This window comes from Somniosus microcephalus, chromosome 4 (genome assembly GCF_052327205.1).
Source record: "Somniosus microcephalus isolate GS21.2 chromosome 4, FLI_Smic_1.0, whole genome shotgun sequence".
In the NCBI taxonomy this organism is placed as follows: Eukaryota; Metazoa; Chordata; class Chondrichthyes; order Squaliformes; family Somniosidae; genus Somniosus; species Somniosus microcephalus.
The window spans coordinates 251,536,656-251,554,286 of record NC_140990.1 but is presented as its reverse complement, the minus strand read 5'-3'; the positions used below and the strand labels follow the sequence as shown (position 1 = coordinate 251,554,286).

At 39.6% G+C, this 17,631-nt stretch overlaps 1 protein-coding gene across 6 annotated transcripts in view; it reads right to left on the bottom strand.

Moving 5' to 3' along the window:
• LOC147120371 (electrogenic aspartate/glutamate antiporter SLC25A12, mitochondrial-like) overlaps positions 1-17,631 on the bottom strand; it is a 157,506-nt gene that overhangs the window by 82,938 nt on the left and 56,937 nt on the right. For all 6 annotated transcript variants that reach the window (XR_015078180.1, XM_085986201.1, XM_085986202.1 and 3 more), the window contains 6 exons: positions 16,037-16,183; positions 10,825-10,963; positions 10,051-10,144; positions 9,452-9,536; positions 5,715-5,799; positions 457-615 (listed from right to left, as the gene is read on the bottom strand). Coding sequence is in view for 5 of the 6 variants with exons in the window: in XM_085986201.1 (XP_085842327.1) it covers positions 457-615; positions 5,715-5,799; positions 9,452-9,536; positions 10,051-10,144; positions 10,825-10,963; positions 16,037-16,183 (709 nt within the window). In the remaining variant the exon portion in view is untranslated. The remainder of the gene's footprint in view (positions 1-456; positions 616-5,714; positions 5,800-9,451; positions 9,537-10,050; positions 10,145-10,824; positions 10,964-16,036; positions 16,184-17,631) is intronic.

Below are 17,631 nucleotides of genomic sequence, written 5' to 3'. Positions count from 1 at the left end.
ATTTGATGTCCCCAGAATGCCTTTTAAAATTTTACTTCAGAAGAGTAAAGTAGGTTTTTCTTTGGGGTGGGGGGGAAGATAAAAATATTTTCCCAATAGTGCTGCGCAATGAAAAAAATTAAACAATACACTCACAGCACCTGAAATGGAACAAGAATACTTATTCTTAAACAGATTATTCCTTCCCTGCCAACCCCCCCGCCCCCAGCTCAAATTCAGAACACCCTATGCCACTGAATTCACAATCTCATCTACCCCATCAGAACAAGTGCCAGCCTTGGTGCATGGAGCAAACTGTTACTGGAGGTACAGTCACAGAGCTCAAAGCACCTGGCACATGACTGTCATTCAAAGTAGTTTGGGATCAGATAATCTTCCCATCCTGGCTAAGAAATAGTACAACCACCACACTCCCTTAATAAATCAAACGATTATGTAATTCTACTAAAAACCCACCTCTATAAAGGCCAAAAATGCCTTCGTACCGCACAACTTTCTGGAAACAGTCAAAACTATTTTTGTACATCAGCTCTCCAATGAAGGATCCCGTAGAGCGCTGGTTCTGCATCCGTGTTTTCACTAAATCAATAGGATAAACTGCAGTAGCTCCCACCGCTGCATAAAAAGACAAAATAAGTTGAAGTAGCATTGTTGAACCCTTATGGAATAATCACACTAGTTGCTAATATTTAAATACAGTCCCCACCACTTACATCGCCCACACTTATGGCGAGAAACCGTCTATACCGGGCAATTTCCCATAACCATTTTCCATCACCATAGAAATTAATTAGAGGCACAGCTTACAAGGTATTAAGCACACTGGCTATTTCGAGCAATTCAATAAACTTATCGCACCTTGTTAAAGTGTGATTACCTTAATTACTTACTCTTCTGTTCCTACCGTTTAAAGTTGTAGGTTGAAAGGAATAAATTAACTGTCAAGACAGGTTTCCTTGTCATTTCAAATTTACTCATTTCCTTGTCATTTGAAATGTACTCATTTTGCACAAATCACAATAAAAGAGGTCAAAGCCGCCAGTGCTGCAAGGCGAACAGCAGTGCCGCTTGCTTCCTATGAACTGTGAGCTGGCCAATTTCAAAGTTCCTGAACTGCTGCCACCGCATTTGAAACTCGGAAGTTTCAAGTACTATTTAATAAGGTGGTGAGGCAAATACATTAAAATCAACTTAAGTGTCAGCACTATTTTGTGTAGTTTATTTGATTCTGTCATATGCTGCTACCTCTAACACACTTGAATTTACTTGTGACATTTAACGATACACTCTGAATCCTCTGGAGTGTGTCTGGGGCAATGATGGTTTTACCGTCCAACGCTTATAGTGAGCAAATCGTGTCAACACCAATGTGCCTGCTATAAACGGTGCAGACTGTATCTGTACATGAAAATAGAACCTCAGTAAATTAGAAGAAAAATGTTAATAGTCACTGAGTATTTTATAGGAATTAATGAAACTATACCACCAAATGTTCATGAGGATCACCAGCAGTATTGCCAAGATCATAAATGACGTCTCTAAACAGGTCTAATACTTCCACGGACCATTAGCAATGGATATTTCTTTTAAAAATCTTCCTAATATGCACAATAAAGACTTTCCTTCAAATTACTAATTTTAGTTCTACAATATGCTAAACCCCTTTTGAATCACTATACATCGAGGACATGAAACACACTGACAAATGCGTTCTCCACAAAATTAAACTAAAATCAGGAGTGGAGGGTACAAGCTGGACCATACAGCTGTAGCAGACTGCGCAGATAAAACAAGGCAAGACCATGGTGGAATATGAAAATAGGGCAACGGACCTATAGGTGGGTGTGTAGGGAAATAGAGAAGGGAAGCTTGAAAAATACTAGAGTGCTAGGGCTATAGAACTTTGCATAAAAGAGTTGAGCTGTAATGTTCTGGATTAACTGGAGTTTGTGAAGGGTGGAGGAGGGAAGGCCAGTGTGGAGAATTTATAGCACAGAAACAGGCCAATCGGTCCAACTGGAGTATGGCAGTGTTTATCCTTCACACGAGCCTCCTCCCACACTAATTACCTCATCCCACCTTGACCCCATATCCTTCTATTCCCTTCTCCCTCATATGTATGCAATAAGCATCCCCTTAAATGTGTCAATGCACATTCCACATGGCAGTGAGTTACACATTCTCACCACTCTGTGTAAAGAAACTCTTCCTAAAGTCTTTATTTGATCCTTGGGTTCTGGACTCACCCACAAGTGCAAACAGTGTCCCATGTCTACCTTATCAAACCACTTCATAATTTTAACGACCTCTATCAGGCCTCCTCTTTTCCAGAGAAAAGAGCTCCAGTCTGCTCAATCTTTCCTGATAGTTCCATCATCTCAATTCTGAAAACATTGTTGTAAATATTTTCTGCACTTACTCCAGTGCTTCAATATCCTTTTTGTAGTGTAAAGGCCAGAACTGCACTCTAACCAAGGTTCTGTATAAATTTAACATTACCTCCCTGCTTTTGTATTCTATTCCTCTAAAAATGAATCCCAGTACTTTGTTTGCATTCTTTATGGCCTTATCAACTTACATTGCTACTTTTAGCAATTTATATAACTGTATTCCTAGATCTCTTTACTCCTCAACCCCATTTAGTTTCTTTCCTTCCAAGGAATAAGTGGCCTCCTTATTCCTCCTACCAAAATGAATCATCTCACTCTTTGCTGTATTGAATTTAATTCGCTATTTATCCACCCACTCTATAAACTTGTTTATGTCTTCCTGTATTTTGGTACAATCCCCCACATTAGCTATACCCCCAATTTGGCATCATCTGCAAATCTATACCTCCAATTCCCAAGTCCAAAAATGTATGTATATGATAAACAACAACATGGATCCCTGCAGGACACCATTCCCTACTTTTTTTTTAAGGATATATGGCACAGAAACAGGCCATTCGGCCCAACCAGCATGTCTGAAAAACTTCCCTTAACCCCCATTACCCTTTGCTTTGTGTTTTTAGCCATCTTTCAATCCATTCTGTAATCTGGCCCAACTCCACACACCTTGACTTTTGTTATGAGTCTCTTATGGGGCACCTTTATCAAAGGCCTTCTGAAAGTCCATGCATACCACACAAACTGCATTGCCCTTTGTCTACTCTCGGTTACTTCTTTAATAAAGTTAGTAAAAAATGACCTTCCTTTGAGAAATCTTGGTTATATTTTATTATATTCTGTCTCTAGATGTTTATTATGTCATCTTTTAGCAAAGATTCTAGCATCTTTCCTACCACCAACATTAAGTTAACTAATCTATAGTTCCCTGGATTAAAATAGGAATTACATTTGATATCCGCTAGTCCTCTAGCATAATTCCTATTTGTAATGAAATTTTTATACATAGATCTGAGTGCCTCTTCTATCTCCTCCCTAGTTTCTTAAGAGTTTCTGCAGGTATAATGCCTCTGGACGCTTGACTTTTTCTGCTATTGTCATTTCATCTTTGTTAGCCTCTTCAGTAAAAACTAAGGAAACCTATTTACAGGAAACTTTGTATTATCCGGAGGTTAACTGTCCGGAATGCTCGAGCCACTGGCAAAAATCAGGAGCCGTTTCGTTTGTTTTTTTTTTTCTTTTCGTTGCTTTTTTTCCCCCACCAGTCAGGCTCTGCAAGGTCTCGCAAGCATCTCTGTAGCTTAGCAACAGCTTCAGCAAGGTACGCCCGACTGTTTAGAAGCTGTTGCTAAGCAACAGGGTTTGTTGCCAGATACGGAGCTCAAAATCTCCGTATGTTTCAACATTACCGCTGGTTTGTCCGGCAGTTTTGATGGGACGGCAACAGCTCGGTCCCGTCGGTGCCGGGTAGCAAAGTTTCCTGTATTCAATATCCCTGCCAGTATCTTCTCCTGTGATGTTATCTTGCATATCACATTGTGGCTCTATCCTGATCTTATTTCTCCTTTTGTTACAAATGTGCGTATAAAATACTTCACTATTTCTTTTTATAATTGAGATATTGGGGTTGATTTTAATTCGGGGCAGGATTTGTGCATGGGGGACCCTAAGCAGGCAGCGCACTTGGAAGTCATTAATGAAGCGAGGTCTGGCCAATTTTACTGTAGCCTCTTCTGGCCACTCCACGACCACCGCCATGGTTCAGCTGTTAGGTTGGCCCCGTGCGAGCCTCTCAAATGGCAAAGATAAAAATGCCATTGCAACGCCGGTGATGTCATCGGGCCACAGCTTTTATTTTTATATTAGGCCCCTGCCTGTCTGCAGCAGGAAGCTCGGCCAACTTCGAAGTCGGTAAAGATAAAATGGAATCGGGAGGGAACTGTGGGGCCTCAGGCCAGTAAGTGGGCTTGGATGAGTTTAAGCCCACCCATGCACAGTTCCCACTAGGCTGCGTGGCTCCACTGATTCTGAAGAGAATGAAAGCAGAATTAGGGTTCTTGTGGCTAAGGGACAACGGTAGGCATAAACAGCCAATGTTCTGGAGGTAGAAAATTGCAACTTAGGCGACGAATCAGGTGTGGGTAGGAAGGTCAGCTCAGGATCAAGCAACGGCTAAGTGGGCAGAAAGGACAATGTGCTACTACCGCATACGGAGCATAGCAGCCAATTAACAAAGGTTTGACAGCCTGCCCCCCTTCTTGGTTAGCAAGCCAACTTAAAAACAGGAAAATAATCTTGAGTTTTTTTTTAAATAAGAGCTGCCCCTGCTATTAATGTCAATGTTACTTTTAATACCATCCATCCTGATAATGTGGCTAAGGGTTTAAAATGGAGTGCAGTATCGGAAGCGCACATGCCAAGTACCTAGTTAGATAGCATACTGCGATAACTTCTAGTCTGCTGAACTGGAAATTTACTACAGGTACATGAAAACAGAATTTTAAAAAGTCTGTAATTTTTTTCCAGTGTTTTTTTTTGCAGTTTAATAACCAATTAAAAATAAAGGCTGGTTGTACTACTTTGCAAACATAACATTCTATTGTTTTTGACATTAAATATATTAAGAATTATTAAGCACCTTTTAGACATTTTTATGGCTACTACAGAATGCTGCCCCAAACTACAGCTAAATAAATAAGTTTTCAAATTTAATCTCTACTAGCAGCATAATAAATCTACATGAAGGCGCCTCCTGAATCTAATTGGATTTATCAATATGTCTTAGTACATTAAATGGGAGAGTTTGTCAAAAATCAGTACTTGTTTATGGAAATTTTGCTGCAACCAGAAGACTTTTTTCAATGTAATGTGGTAAAGACACTTGCAAAGTTGGAGGCAAAATATAAAAATGACAAGGAGTATTCAGTATTCTATAAATGACTTCTCTTACATATACCATCATCATGCAGAGAAGTTTTAAAACAGCACACGTCTACATTTAAGTTTAATCCCTAGATTTTCTTTCAAATTCATTCATGAAACACTTGTTAATTATATTTGATGGGAAAGATACATGTTTCACTGCTTGGTCCGGAAGACCCATGTAATTATTGAGCTTTTGCCCTGAAGACAGTCTGGAGCCAGAAGTGGCACTGTAGTACTATGTCGGGTCCTCTGATCACAAGTAAATATAAAGGGAACTTTACAGAGTCTTCCAACTTTGGCCCTTTATTACAATGGCCTGCACCTTAGCTGATCTGTACTGATCTGATGGGGTCCTATTACATCAGCCTAGGTCTGAGAACAGCACTAAGACATGTCACTCACCTCCAGCAATTGAGCCCAAAGTGAACCTGTAAGCAGACTCAGCAGCCTGGAGCCATAAAGGCCTGCTGGTATCACTGTAAGATTGCTAAGGAAAAAAGACAAAAAGGAGGAATGTGGGAAAGGAATATGACTCAGTTATCTTTTGTAAAATTTAGTAAGAAATATATCAGTTCAAACATTGCTGGGAGTTACATGAGCTACTACAAAGCATAAACTGGCAAACTTCAAAAATTGGAAATAGCTTAAATTTATGTAGTAACTAATTCTTTGGTATTAAAATAACTTACTAAAACAGCACTGGTCATTTTAAATAGTTTGTTTCATAAAGTTTAAGACTGCTTTAATATTATTATTCTGTTTAGTACAATTTTAAAACATTCAATTCTAATTGCTCTACCATTTCACAGTCGGTGAATTAACAGAAAATATTTTTCATATCCAAGTTTCTTTGAATAAATAAAACACAAACCAACTTGTAGTACTTCGCGTTTTGGAATCAACAGCACAGCTGTTCCGACAACATAAACTATGCTTTCAGAGACTTTGGTCTTTGTGGATTATAAATACACCCGTTGCACTTCATCCTGATATGGCCAGTTGTTCACTTCAGACAATTTGCGAAATACATCTATTCAGATCTGAAGGATTTAACTGACACCATGCTAAAACCTATTCTTTTTCAAACATTCATCCAACACAGATTTTGGAGAGGCTTATGAAGCGATCATCACTTTGATCATTAAAATGAAGTATATGGCTTTGATGACTTGCATGGCATTGCAAATATGCAGTACTCCACATGGTCTCCTACTCTTGCGTCACATGAAACCTTGGGATGTGCACCAATTTGTTTGACCTGAAGCTAAACCAAAACTAACCCCGCCTCTCTAAACTATGCTCTGCAATGATGGAAGTTAAGTAGGGAATCTAAGTAATCTGTTTTAATTTTCCATTTATATAGTGTTCCACACATCAGGAAAGATGTCTTCGAGCACTTTACAGTGCAGAGAGAAAAAAAAAAAAAATCGGCATTATGCAGGAGGAAAGAACAAGTAAACGGAGGGGAAAAGGTGGCGACTGTAAAGCAGGGTCAATACCCCCTTTATTAATGTGTATTTAGGTTATCTCACTGTGTTTAGAACAGTGCAGCTGGACATTATAATTAATGTTGAAATATACAGGCTGGAACAGTGCATTCCCTGTTGGGTGCTTTAAAACAATATTGCATACTGCACAGAAACATAACTACTCACTGTTCCCTCAGGAAAGGAGGATCTGCTGGTAAACAGTTTCTAGTATAGGTGCAGGATGCATTTGATCAATGAGATTGGTCTTTTCATCTGCTTGCCCATGTTCAGAACTCTTGCGCATCCGCAATTTTAAATCGCTCCACCAGCCTTCAGCTGCCTGGGCCCTAAGCTCTGAAATTCCCTCCCTCAGCCTCTCTACCTCTCCTCCTTTAAGACACTCTTTAAAACCTACCTCTGTGGCCACCTATCCTAATATCTGCTTATGTGGCTCAGTGTCAAATTTTGTTTGATAACCCTCCTGTGAAGCGCCTTGGGACGTTTTATTATGTTGTGCTGATCCCTCCATTGCAATTGGAAGACCCCTTGCATTGGGTGGAGCAAAGAGGAGTTACAAACCACGCCCAGATGTTTTAGTTGCGATATATACTATAACACACAGAAGCAACTCTAAACCAAATCTGCTGAAAGAAGCCTTTTCTATCCCCTAATTATGCATGGAGTCTGTAATTATTTTGGTCTGTACCCAGGCTTTAGCATGTTACTGAAGGGAATACCAATGTGGTTGTTGCAAGTAAATGCTTTTAAGTTGTATTAAGAAATTATTTGATTGACTAATCCCAGTCAATCCTTACAAGTTGGAAAAGGTGGGCTCTGTAGGGGTGGCACTAGCTGAGCAGGTTGAACTGAAATGGTTCCACAAAAAGACTAAAATATGGCCACTGCCATAAGGCCTAAAATTCTTAAATAATCCTTCGCCGAGGTCCACGATCCTTCCTAGAGAGGGAATATGATACTCCAAAATACTATAAGCCAGTCTGAAGGCAGAAAAAATCTTCAGTTGTCCAATAGTTTCACATTGTGACGGCAATCAACTTTAAAATTTGTTTTCATTCTTTGTTTCTCTCTCTCTCCCTTTTTTAACTAATTTCTCCATCCTCTTCTCGTTTCAAAAGCAGCTGGCCAAACTGCACAATTGCAGATTTCTGGAAGCAGGTGATCAGCCAAACCTGTCACAGGACCCAGGTAGCTACTAGCACTAAGAAAAAAAATTGAGGAAGTGTGCACTTCTGTGGAAGTGGTTACAACATTCACTGACCTTAAAGACTTCAAATACTGCAAATTGAAAACAGAACATGCAAAACCAATAACAGAAGCGTTCAGTCTCAAGAGTCAACACCAATGCTTACAAAAATATATGTAAGATGGTCAACAGGTAATTTGTTTCCAAACTTCGTTTCAATAGATTCTACAATTGTAATGCATAACCATCTTCAGGGAGGACAATGAGATTCTAAGTCATGTCAAAATAAGAGAACAATGAAATTCTTAACTTGCTGCATGTCTAGCCGTTCACATAGGCTGAAAACGTTGTGGCACAGTTAAATGAAACATCCCACTTTTTCACGCAACTATAACTGATGGTATTGTCACTGCTTGTCGCAGATGATGCCGAGTAACTGCTGTGGCTCTGCCTGCCCGCTCACGTGTGCACTCAGTAACTATCTTCATTTGCAGCCAACTGGGTTGCAGCTGTCAACTGGGGCTAACACAGCCCCGCTAACCGTCACTATGACCTACTCCTGCTTCCTCAAAAAAAAAGTTGTATTCTTCTGTGATCATTCTCCAGTCCTGGGTAGCAGTAGACCGATAATCTTGATTCCCTGACGGCTATACAACCCCCCACCGAGCAGCAATTTGTCCACCTAAACCACCCCACTAAACAACTTGCATTTATATGGCACCTTTGTAGAAGTATGTCCCAAGAGTATTTTGACCTTTGTTTCCCCCCCTCTCCCACTGAGCAATTTTTGTTCTCTCCTCTCCCAGTTCACTCTCCACCCTCTCAACTGCATTTTCCTACCCAAGTTTTTGCCTACATTTCCTGCCTGCCAGCAGTTCTTGGCTTTGCACCACCTCCCCCCCACACCCACCTTTCCTCTCTCCCACCCCCCAACATATCCTCTACGGCTCTCTCCCTCTTCCCTCCTGTCTCCCCCTCTGACCCAGCTCCCTCCCCTCCTCTCCTTCCCACATACTCATTCTCACCCACCCACCCCACATCGCCTCACCCCATCTTTCTGCTGCTTTCCCTCTCCTCTGTCCTCTCCGCCCTCACCCTCTTTCCCTTTCCGCACCATCTAACCAGAATAATACTTAGTCTTAATTCCCTATGTGCAACGCCACGGGAGATTGACTTGTTTTTTTCTAAACATGCACTGAATGCCAATTAGCTGTGGGACACGCCATTATTTGCATGATGCCGACCAAACTGTTATAACCAAACTGCCAAACTAAATTGTATCCTAGTATTTCAAAATGATTAACTGTGCACGGCCACTTTTTTGAGCAGGCTTTCAGTAAATGTAATTTGATGGCTTTAAAAAAACTCAAATATAAGCATCACAGTATCATAATATTGATATCATTTTAATATTCCTCACCAACATTGCTAAGCATCTGCATTGGAGAGTTAAATTTGCCTCCTACCTGCCTCTGAATTTCAGCCAGGTTGTAGGGCAGGGCTCCTTCCTCCAATGGTGCTATTCTTTCAATATCTGCCAGAGTGACTCGCCTGAAGTCAAAAACCAGGCAGAGAAACAGCTCATTAAAAGTATAACACATACAAAGCTCAACATATCTTGCCATATGTTTTGTTGCAATAATGTCATGCAAAACAATCTTGTTCAGAGTAAGTTGAAAACATAGATATATCTTAACTCAACAGCAGATTGTTGATATTTCAATAAAGTACAGGGCAGATCAATAAATTGTGTTTAAGTTGTCAAACAAAATCAAATCTAATTGATCAAATTTTAACTGCAGTATAAAACAATTAATTGTAGCATATTTAAAAATATGTAATCTGTGGTAAACCATTTAATAATTATTAAGTGGCAGGCTATAGCAAATCATGATTTATAAATTTGTGATTGACCACGGCACAGTTCTCATACATTTTTTTTTTAATTCATGTTATTTCAGTTTTTCATACCTCCTGCCTTGTAGCCATATACTTCAAATCAACAGACAACTTTGAATATCCATACTGAAAGGCATATACATTATTGAATTAAAAAATGAATTACCCTGTTGGACTGTACAGAGCCACAAGCTGGAAAAGGATATCAACCTCCAAAGGTGTAATCTGTCCAAATTTATTGGCAGCATGAGCAAACTCCTCTATATTTCAAAAGAAAAACAAAGATTAGAGCTGTATGCTTATCTGCAATTTCCTACAGTGTTTTATACTGACAGTATGCTGTCAGTGTACTGTCAGTGGCAAGGGTATCACATTATCAGTACAGAAGGAGGCAACTTGGAGGTTGGGTCCTCCAACTGCAATTGGGACCCAACTCTTCCCCAGGTCTCGAGAGCTACGCTAAAGACAGCAGAAAATTTAGGATTCCTTCCTACTGGCCCTTCAATGGGTCCAGCTGAAATCAGAATGGAGGGTAAATACCAACACATAATAGGCTTGCCAGCAAAGTTGAAGCCCATGGAATAAAAGGGACAGTGGCAGCATGGATACGAAATTAGCTAAGTGATAGGAAACAGAATAGTGGTGAACGGTTGTTTTTCGGACTGGAGGAAGGTATACAGTGGGTTCTAGGACCACTGCTTTTCTTGATATATATTAATTGGCTCAATTACAGGTTCATTAATAGACAAAGCCCATGAAAGGTCTATCGCTGATGTTCTTATCAGATTATTAATTAAGGAGACACATTATTTATTAGGAATTATTAATTAAAACTACAAATATGGGGGGGGGGGGGGGGGGGAAGTTATACATTTTTAAAAACTCATTGCATTGTAATTTACTGTTTGGGCGGAAGGGGGAGACAAATGGATCTTTTTACCTTTAGTAACCTGTACATCTTTCCTTGTGCCTGCTAAAGTGCTGTATATCTTCCTAATAAGTTCCATGTTGTTCAGCAAGGAGTTGAATGCATTGAAGTAAGAAAAGCTGACCTGGTGAGAGATAGTTCCACCTGCTGCCTGTTTAATAAAAAGCAAAACATTGCTACTGTTAATATTTTAGAATAGCTGTAAATTGAACGAAAAAAGTTTCTATATACACACTTATGGATCTCCCTTGGTGTTGCTCATTATAAAACAGAATTTCATCACATTTATTAAGAAAGAAGTATTATACCATGTACAGGAAACTTTCTTTTATCCAGCACCGACGGGACCGACGTGGTGCCGGTTCATCAAAAATTCCGGATAACTGAATGCTATAGTAAAAGATATGGAGCTGAGAGCTCCGTATAAAGCAGCAAACCCTGTTGCTTAGCAACAGCTTCAGAACAATGGGCACAAGTTGCAAGTGTCTCTGTAGCTTAGCAACAGCTGCAGCCACACCCTTGCACAGCAACAAATGGAGTAAAAAAAGTCATAAAAGTTACCTGAACCTACTCCTGAATTTTGCCAGTTAACCGAGATTTCCGGTTAGTTAGGTGCTGGTAAATCGAAAGTTTCCTGTAATGCATAATGTATTATTCTGTCAGGGTGTATCTGTGTCCCTTTAAAAGGACAGAAACTCTAATTTTTGAATGGCTCAGGCCATTCAGTTTAATTGGGGCTTGGCCAGGAAACATTGGAGATTAGAATGTGCTGCTCAAATGCAAGATGGAGATTAAAAGTGCAACTCAGAAAAGATTACAAATATAAGAGTGTGACAGCCAGAGTGTAATGTTTCATATGGTTAATTTCAATATATTATCAGCACATCAACCGTTGCTGATAGTCAGAGGATGTGCTCTTTTCACCTCATGTAATGTACAATCTATCAGGGCCATTGATTTACAGTGATTAAATAAATCAAACTGTGTTTTTATTACAGAACATTGTAGGATTGTTACTCGTATTTTCAGGCTTAAATTACATGATTATGTGCATATTTGCATGGAAACTATAAGTTGAGGCCTTGATTGCCATTAATAGTCAGTTTTAACCATGTAGTTAATTTTATCTTTTTTTTTTTAAAGCCCTGTATAAAAAGGAAGATGGTAAGAAAGATGTTGCAGGTAGGTCAGAAGTATTTTGTATGAACTGAGTGTAGCAGTAGTTATGGAGGATATTTGTATGGTTTGGTAGTATTCAGGGGTGATGCTGGCATTTGGAAGCATGTGTCGGGGGGGCGGTGTGTGGAAGAAGAAATGGATCTCAGAGGGAGCTGAAGAGGGTCATAGTGGGTCAAAACTGTCACGACGCAGCTTCGGTCCAATATTGTTAAGAGTTTCACCAACAGTGACTGAAAAAAGCCTTTACTATTTAAAATAAATGCTACTGAGTATTTAAAATAATAGTTTCTCCCACCTGGGTAAAACCTGTCAACTAATCCCCACCTCCCAACTGCAACCAGTCTACCCCATGCCAACCTAGGCCATTCCTCTTCCTTCCCAACGATGAAGAAATCCTTTCAACAACACCACCACCACAATATGACCCTGAGCCTCCCTGCCCTGGATGCTAAAAGTCGCATTCCCAGCCATTGCCGAGAACCAGCAGCAAGATCTTCAGCGTTATCAAAATCAGCATTGAAGAACTCTCAGCAAGTTCCCTTCAATAGCCAGTAACAGGGCTTTTAGTACTCCAGGCTGGGGTCCTTGGGCCAAGAGGTTAAATCGGAAGAGAGGTCTTACCAGCAGAATACTAGGTTACCAGCAGAATACTAGGTTATAAGTATATTTGTCAGTGTATTTGTCAGTTTCAGGCTTCAGTTGAAAAGCATAAAGCCTTTAAGATTGCTTTGCATTATAACAAAGTGCAACATCTGTGTGTGTTGACATATCATTTTAATATGTTACTAAACTTCCTATGGTATTGCTTATCGTGAGCCAGAGGATATGGTAGTTTGCATGAAAGTTGAGATTGGTTACATTGCAGTGAGATAAAAGTAAATGTAACTATCAGTTCTATATAAATGTAATGATTCTGTATAATTACATAAATGTGGCATCTGATTTATCTTTAATACATTTCATAAAGAAATGTTGTCAAATAATTGATTCATAACTTAACAGGATACACACAATTAATGACAAAAATAAATTGATGAAATAAATATATCAATTTGATCTAGTTGGAAAAAAATGAATTATACCAATAAATTCAATAAAATTGTTTCAAATAGTTTGATTGTAAAGTAAGAATGAAGAAATAAAAATCGGATAAATTACACATGCAGGGATGATGGGGAAGAAAAAAAAAATCAAGGCCGGTGGACTATTAAAAGAGAAAGTAATTTTTTTTTTTTTTTTAAATAAGGACTAAGTAAAAATGGACCACTGGCAAAATACAACATGATCATACATGTGCATAGTGCAGGATAGACATCCAAGGGCATATAATTGCGTACTGCAGAAAGGAAAATAAATGGGCTATTAAGGCAATTAGAGACTATTTTATTAAGTTTAATCATATTATTGTGAAATATTTATTTTTTATTTTAATTGTATATATTTGGCTAAAGCAAAAAATTATAACCAAAAAATATTGACTATTTTTATTGGATCAGTTTTTAATAGTCCATCACAATTCAAATGTTATACTTGTGGCATTTGAAAGTGTAACAGAAAGAACTATAGTCACTTTAGGCAGATTCCTTCTGACTTGGAGCTGCCAATTTGTATACTTCCCTCACCAAGAGGTCAATCTCTATGGTCTGTGCTGAATTAGCTAATTTCACCAAGGGCAGCAGTGGGGACTGGGGTGGTGGGGTTGGGGGGGGGGGGGGGGGGGGGTGAGAAAGAGTTGAAAATCAGTCAGGATTCTCATCCCTGATTGCTATCCAGTGACCCCTGCCAGAAAGAGGACGTAATGATCAGACTCAGCTGTGATACATCCTATGAGGGAATAGCCTGCCAACATTCATTGTGCAGGCTCAGACACAAGGACTGGTCATTTAGGTCAGACTGATGCTGGCTCACTGTGCCCATGGAACCATACTCCAACATGAGGCACCATGAGGCGTGGAGGACAGAAAAGGGTAAGTAAAACTGATAAACAAAGCATATAAAAGATTACATCACTAAAACAAAGCATAGCAAGAATGGATTAACAGAAAGCAACCATGGCCATCTCCAAACCTAAACAAGATACACCAAATATTTCCACCAGGTGCACTATAAATCAGTATAAAAAAGGCAATGGGAAGGAAACAAAATAGTTTGTCCCTATGCAGCATGAAATGTGGAGGAAAGGGGTTTGAGTGGGAAGCACCTAACTCCCTTCTACATAAAAATGGATACATTCAAAACACAAACCCAGCACTGTATCTGTTCCTGCCAATATATGTGACAATCTCAGTGTGTAATGAATCATCACAGAGAAATCTCAAGAGCAACACTTGCTCGCAATTCTTTCTTTGTACTCTGAACATTACCAAACCTATCCCCAAGATCCAGGAGAAATGGGGATGATCTTCTAGTCCAACCTGATTACCTATATTCAAAGCTGTATTAAAAATCAACCAGCCCAGCAAGTTTAAAAAATCTTAACCAGCTCTTTCAGAACGAAAAAATCCTTTTGCTCAACCTTGTTAACTACAATGCAATTGAACTTACCATTACATTCCCAAGTCTAAACATTGCACTTGGATATATGAAAGTTGTGCCTTCTCTCCGAACAGTTGGAAGGGGAAGAAAGTCAAATTCCTCATCTAAAATCTAATCTAACGTGTCTTGCTTGCGCACACTAAACAGAAGACGATACACGAAAACCTGCTTACTATATTTTTAAAAATTCCTAACTCACTTAGTATGTAAACAAGTGAAAAACAGTTCTATAACAAAATGACTGGCCACTTACTCTGAAAATGCAAGTATTCATGTTATATATTAAGCCACAATGATCAGTTTGAATGCATCTGGTGAAACCAGTAACTCCAGTCAAAGGATTTAAACTTGGTGCAATTACATGGTTGGGTTAGCCCCTTCTTTATTAATGTGCATTTAGTTTATTGCTCTTGTTTTTAGTTTAGCAGTGCTTTACATTAATGTGAAGATAGAGCTGTTACGATTAAAACAGTGTTCTCAGAGGTGCTTTTGAAACAAGTCTGTATATTATGCACAGGAAGGGACATGCTACTCGTAAACTTGTTCTAGGTGCAACCAACTCCAGGGTTCAAGACAGCAGAATTATTTTATTGGCCAAGACTGGCTGGGGGTGGGGGTGGGGGGAGATATAATGGGCACTCACACAGGAGACCCCTGGTAAAGGTGAGGCAGAAAGTCTAAAAATCCCTCCTGGATTTTTAGGCAAGACAATGTGCCTACTGTTAGTTGGACACACAGAGGCAAGCCTGATGACGGAGCTTGCTGAAGGAGAAACCTCCCCCCATTTCAATTATAACGGTGAGTTATATTCTTGTCTGTAGCTGTACTGAAGTATGTTTGTTAAAGAAGAAGCCACCTTGTGATTGTTGTAAGTAAACCTTGCTCAGTTGTTTAAAAGAAATCAACATTTGGCTCTTGCCATTGCTTTGCACCATTTTTAATCGAGAACCTTGGGTGAAGCTGGCCTAACTATATTCTAATAAATAGATCTACTCTCTTACACACTGACTGGAATGTATGGATCTTTTAACTACATCCATTAAAAGCACTGCCATTCAGTTGCAGTTAACTCTCAGGGTTATTTGTTATGTTAGATATTGTAACTGTTGATTTCAGCTGCACTCTAGCACAAATGTCTCAAGAAACTGATCCTAGTGATCAACTCAAAAGCACAAAGTCAGAATCTGTCATGGGCTGTGTATTCTCTGATTCATACAAGTGATGGTAATTCAAAGCGAGCAGTCATTTTAACAGCAGATTATAAAACTGAAGCAGCAGAGAATGTAGCTTTTTAGTGTGAGCATTTTTCCTGAATGTGACAGATTTTAAAAATACAAAGATTAATGTTCAATTTCAAGTTGAGGTTGACAGTTTGAAACTGAGTTACTTACTGTAAACTATCAATATAGATTCTATCATCCTGGTAATACAGCATTTACTAAACAGGGTTTTACTCGAAGAAAAGTTTCACTAAGTAGCTGGTTTAAAAAAGCCAGTTTATTTCACTTACAGAAACTAGGTTCTCTTCAACAAAAGGTGTAAGCACGTGTGAGCGAATAGTAACCATGATATCGCTGAAGTCTAATGCCACAATTGTGCCACTTTTGTTTTTGTCCTTTTGTGCAAACGCTTGCCTTGCATGTTCTAGTTGTAGCTCCTGAAAAGCAGAATAAAAATGCACAATAACTAAGAAATTGCTGCAAAAAACAGATCCATCTCTGTATTTTTTGGCATCATAAGCATACAACCTCCAGAAGGACAATTACTGCAACAATAAACTGAAGACAATAAAATGACAACAGGAAGGTATTCATCCCTTTTTACTCCATCATCTGTATACATCATATCAATTATAATCAGCTGTCACCAAGACAAACACTATTTAAAAGGGAACGTCTCCTCCTCTCACCCCACTGTTGTTTTTCCAATAGTCAGAAGGGAGCATCCAGGATAACAAGAATTTTTAAGAACAGGAAAAGGCCAGCTGGTCTAACAACTCCATTCTTTTTTGATAGACATCAACCTGACAAAACTGCATTCTCATACATCTCTTATCCTTTCTCTCTAAAAATGCATCTAATGCTCTCAACCCCATTTATACTGTCTGCTTTTATGGCTTTCCCAGTAACTTATTCCACAAATTTAAAAAGTTCTTCTTAGCTTTGCTACTTACTCCTAATTTTTAACTTTTGCCATTTTTAGCTCCTCTAGACCCATCTTTTATTGTCCCATTACAACCCCCTTTTGCCTTGCACTATCATCCCTTATGTCATTTAATCTCTCCTGCCTTCCACCCTATCACAGAGCTTCCCTTTTGTTCTTTCCTCCCCTCCCCCCTTTCTCGGAATCTGTACTTGCTTAAAGTCTGTTGCAGCTCTAACTTTATCCAGTTCTGATGAAAGGTCATCGACCTGAAACGTTGGGCTGGTATTAGCTTGGAGGCGGGGATGGAGCAAGGGGGTTGATTTGAGGTTGGGAAAACCCGGAAGTACGGTTTTTCCTAAACGACCTGCAGTTGTGGTGGTTGGGGTGGGGGCAGATGATGGTCAGGAGAGGGGTGGGGGTCCAATCATACTGGGGGTGGGGGTGGTTTACTGGATAGCTTGTTGGGCCTGGAGGAAACACTCCTGCTCCTCCTGGCCCACAAACAGTGCTGTAACGGCACTTACCTTATGGATTCGGCCCTTCTCGCCTCCTTTCACCTGCCAGGTTTCCCGAGGCAGGCCTGGGAAACCCGGCCGACTGTGGTTAAAAATAGAATCACTGTTAAAATGAAGGCACGTAAAATATTAAAAATATTTCAATGACCAACCTGCTTCCTGCGAGCGGATTGGTCACCCGTCCCTCGCCCCGCATCCTTTAAAACCAGAAGTGGGCAGGTTCGGGGCGGCTTTTTATCCTCCCACCCGAACCAAACCCACCAATTTTTGGGGGCTAATATTCCCCCTGTTAACTCTGTTTCTCACTCCACAGATGCTGCTTGAACTGCTGAGTATTTTCAGCATTTTCTGTTTTTAGTACTTTGTCCATGGTGTATTTTGTTTGGTCATTTCTTTATGATAGTCACAATTAAAAATTGGTTCTATTTAGAGAACAGTTTGAGTA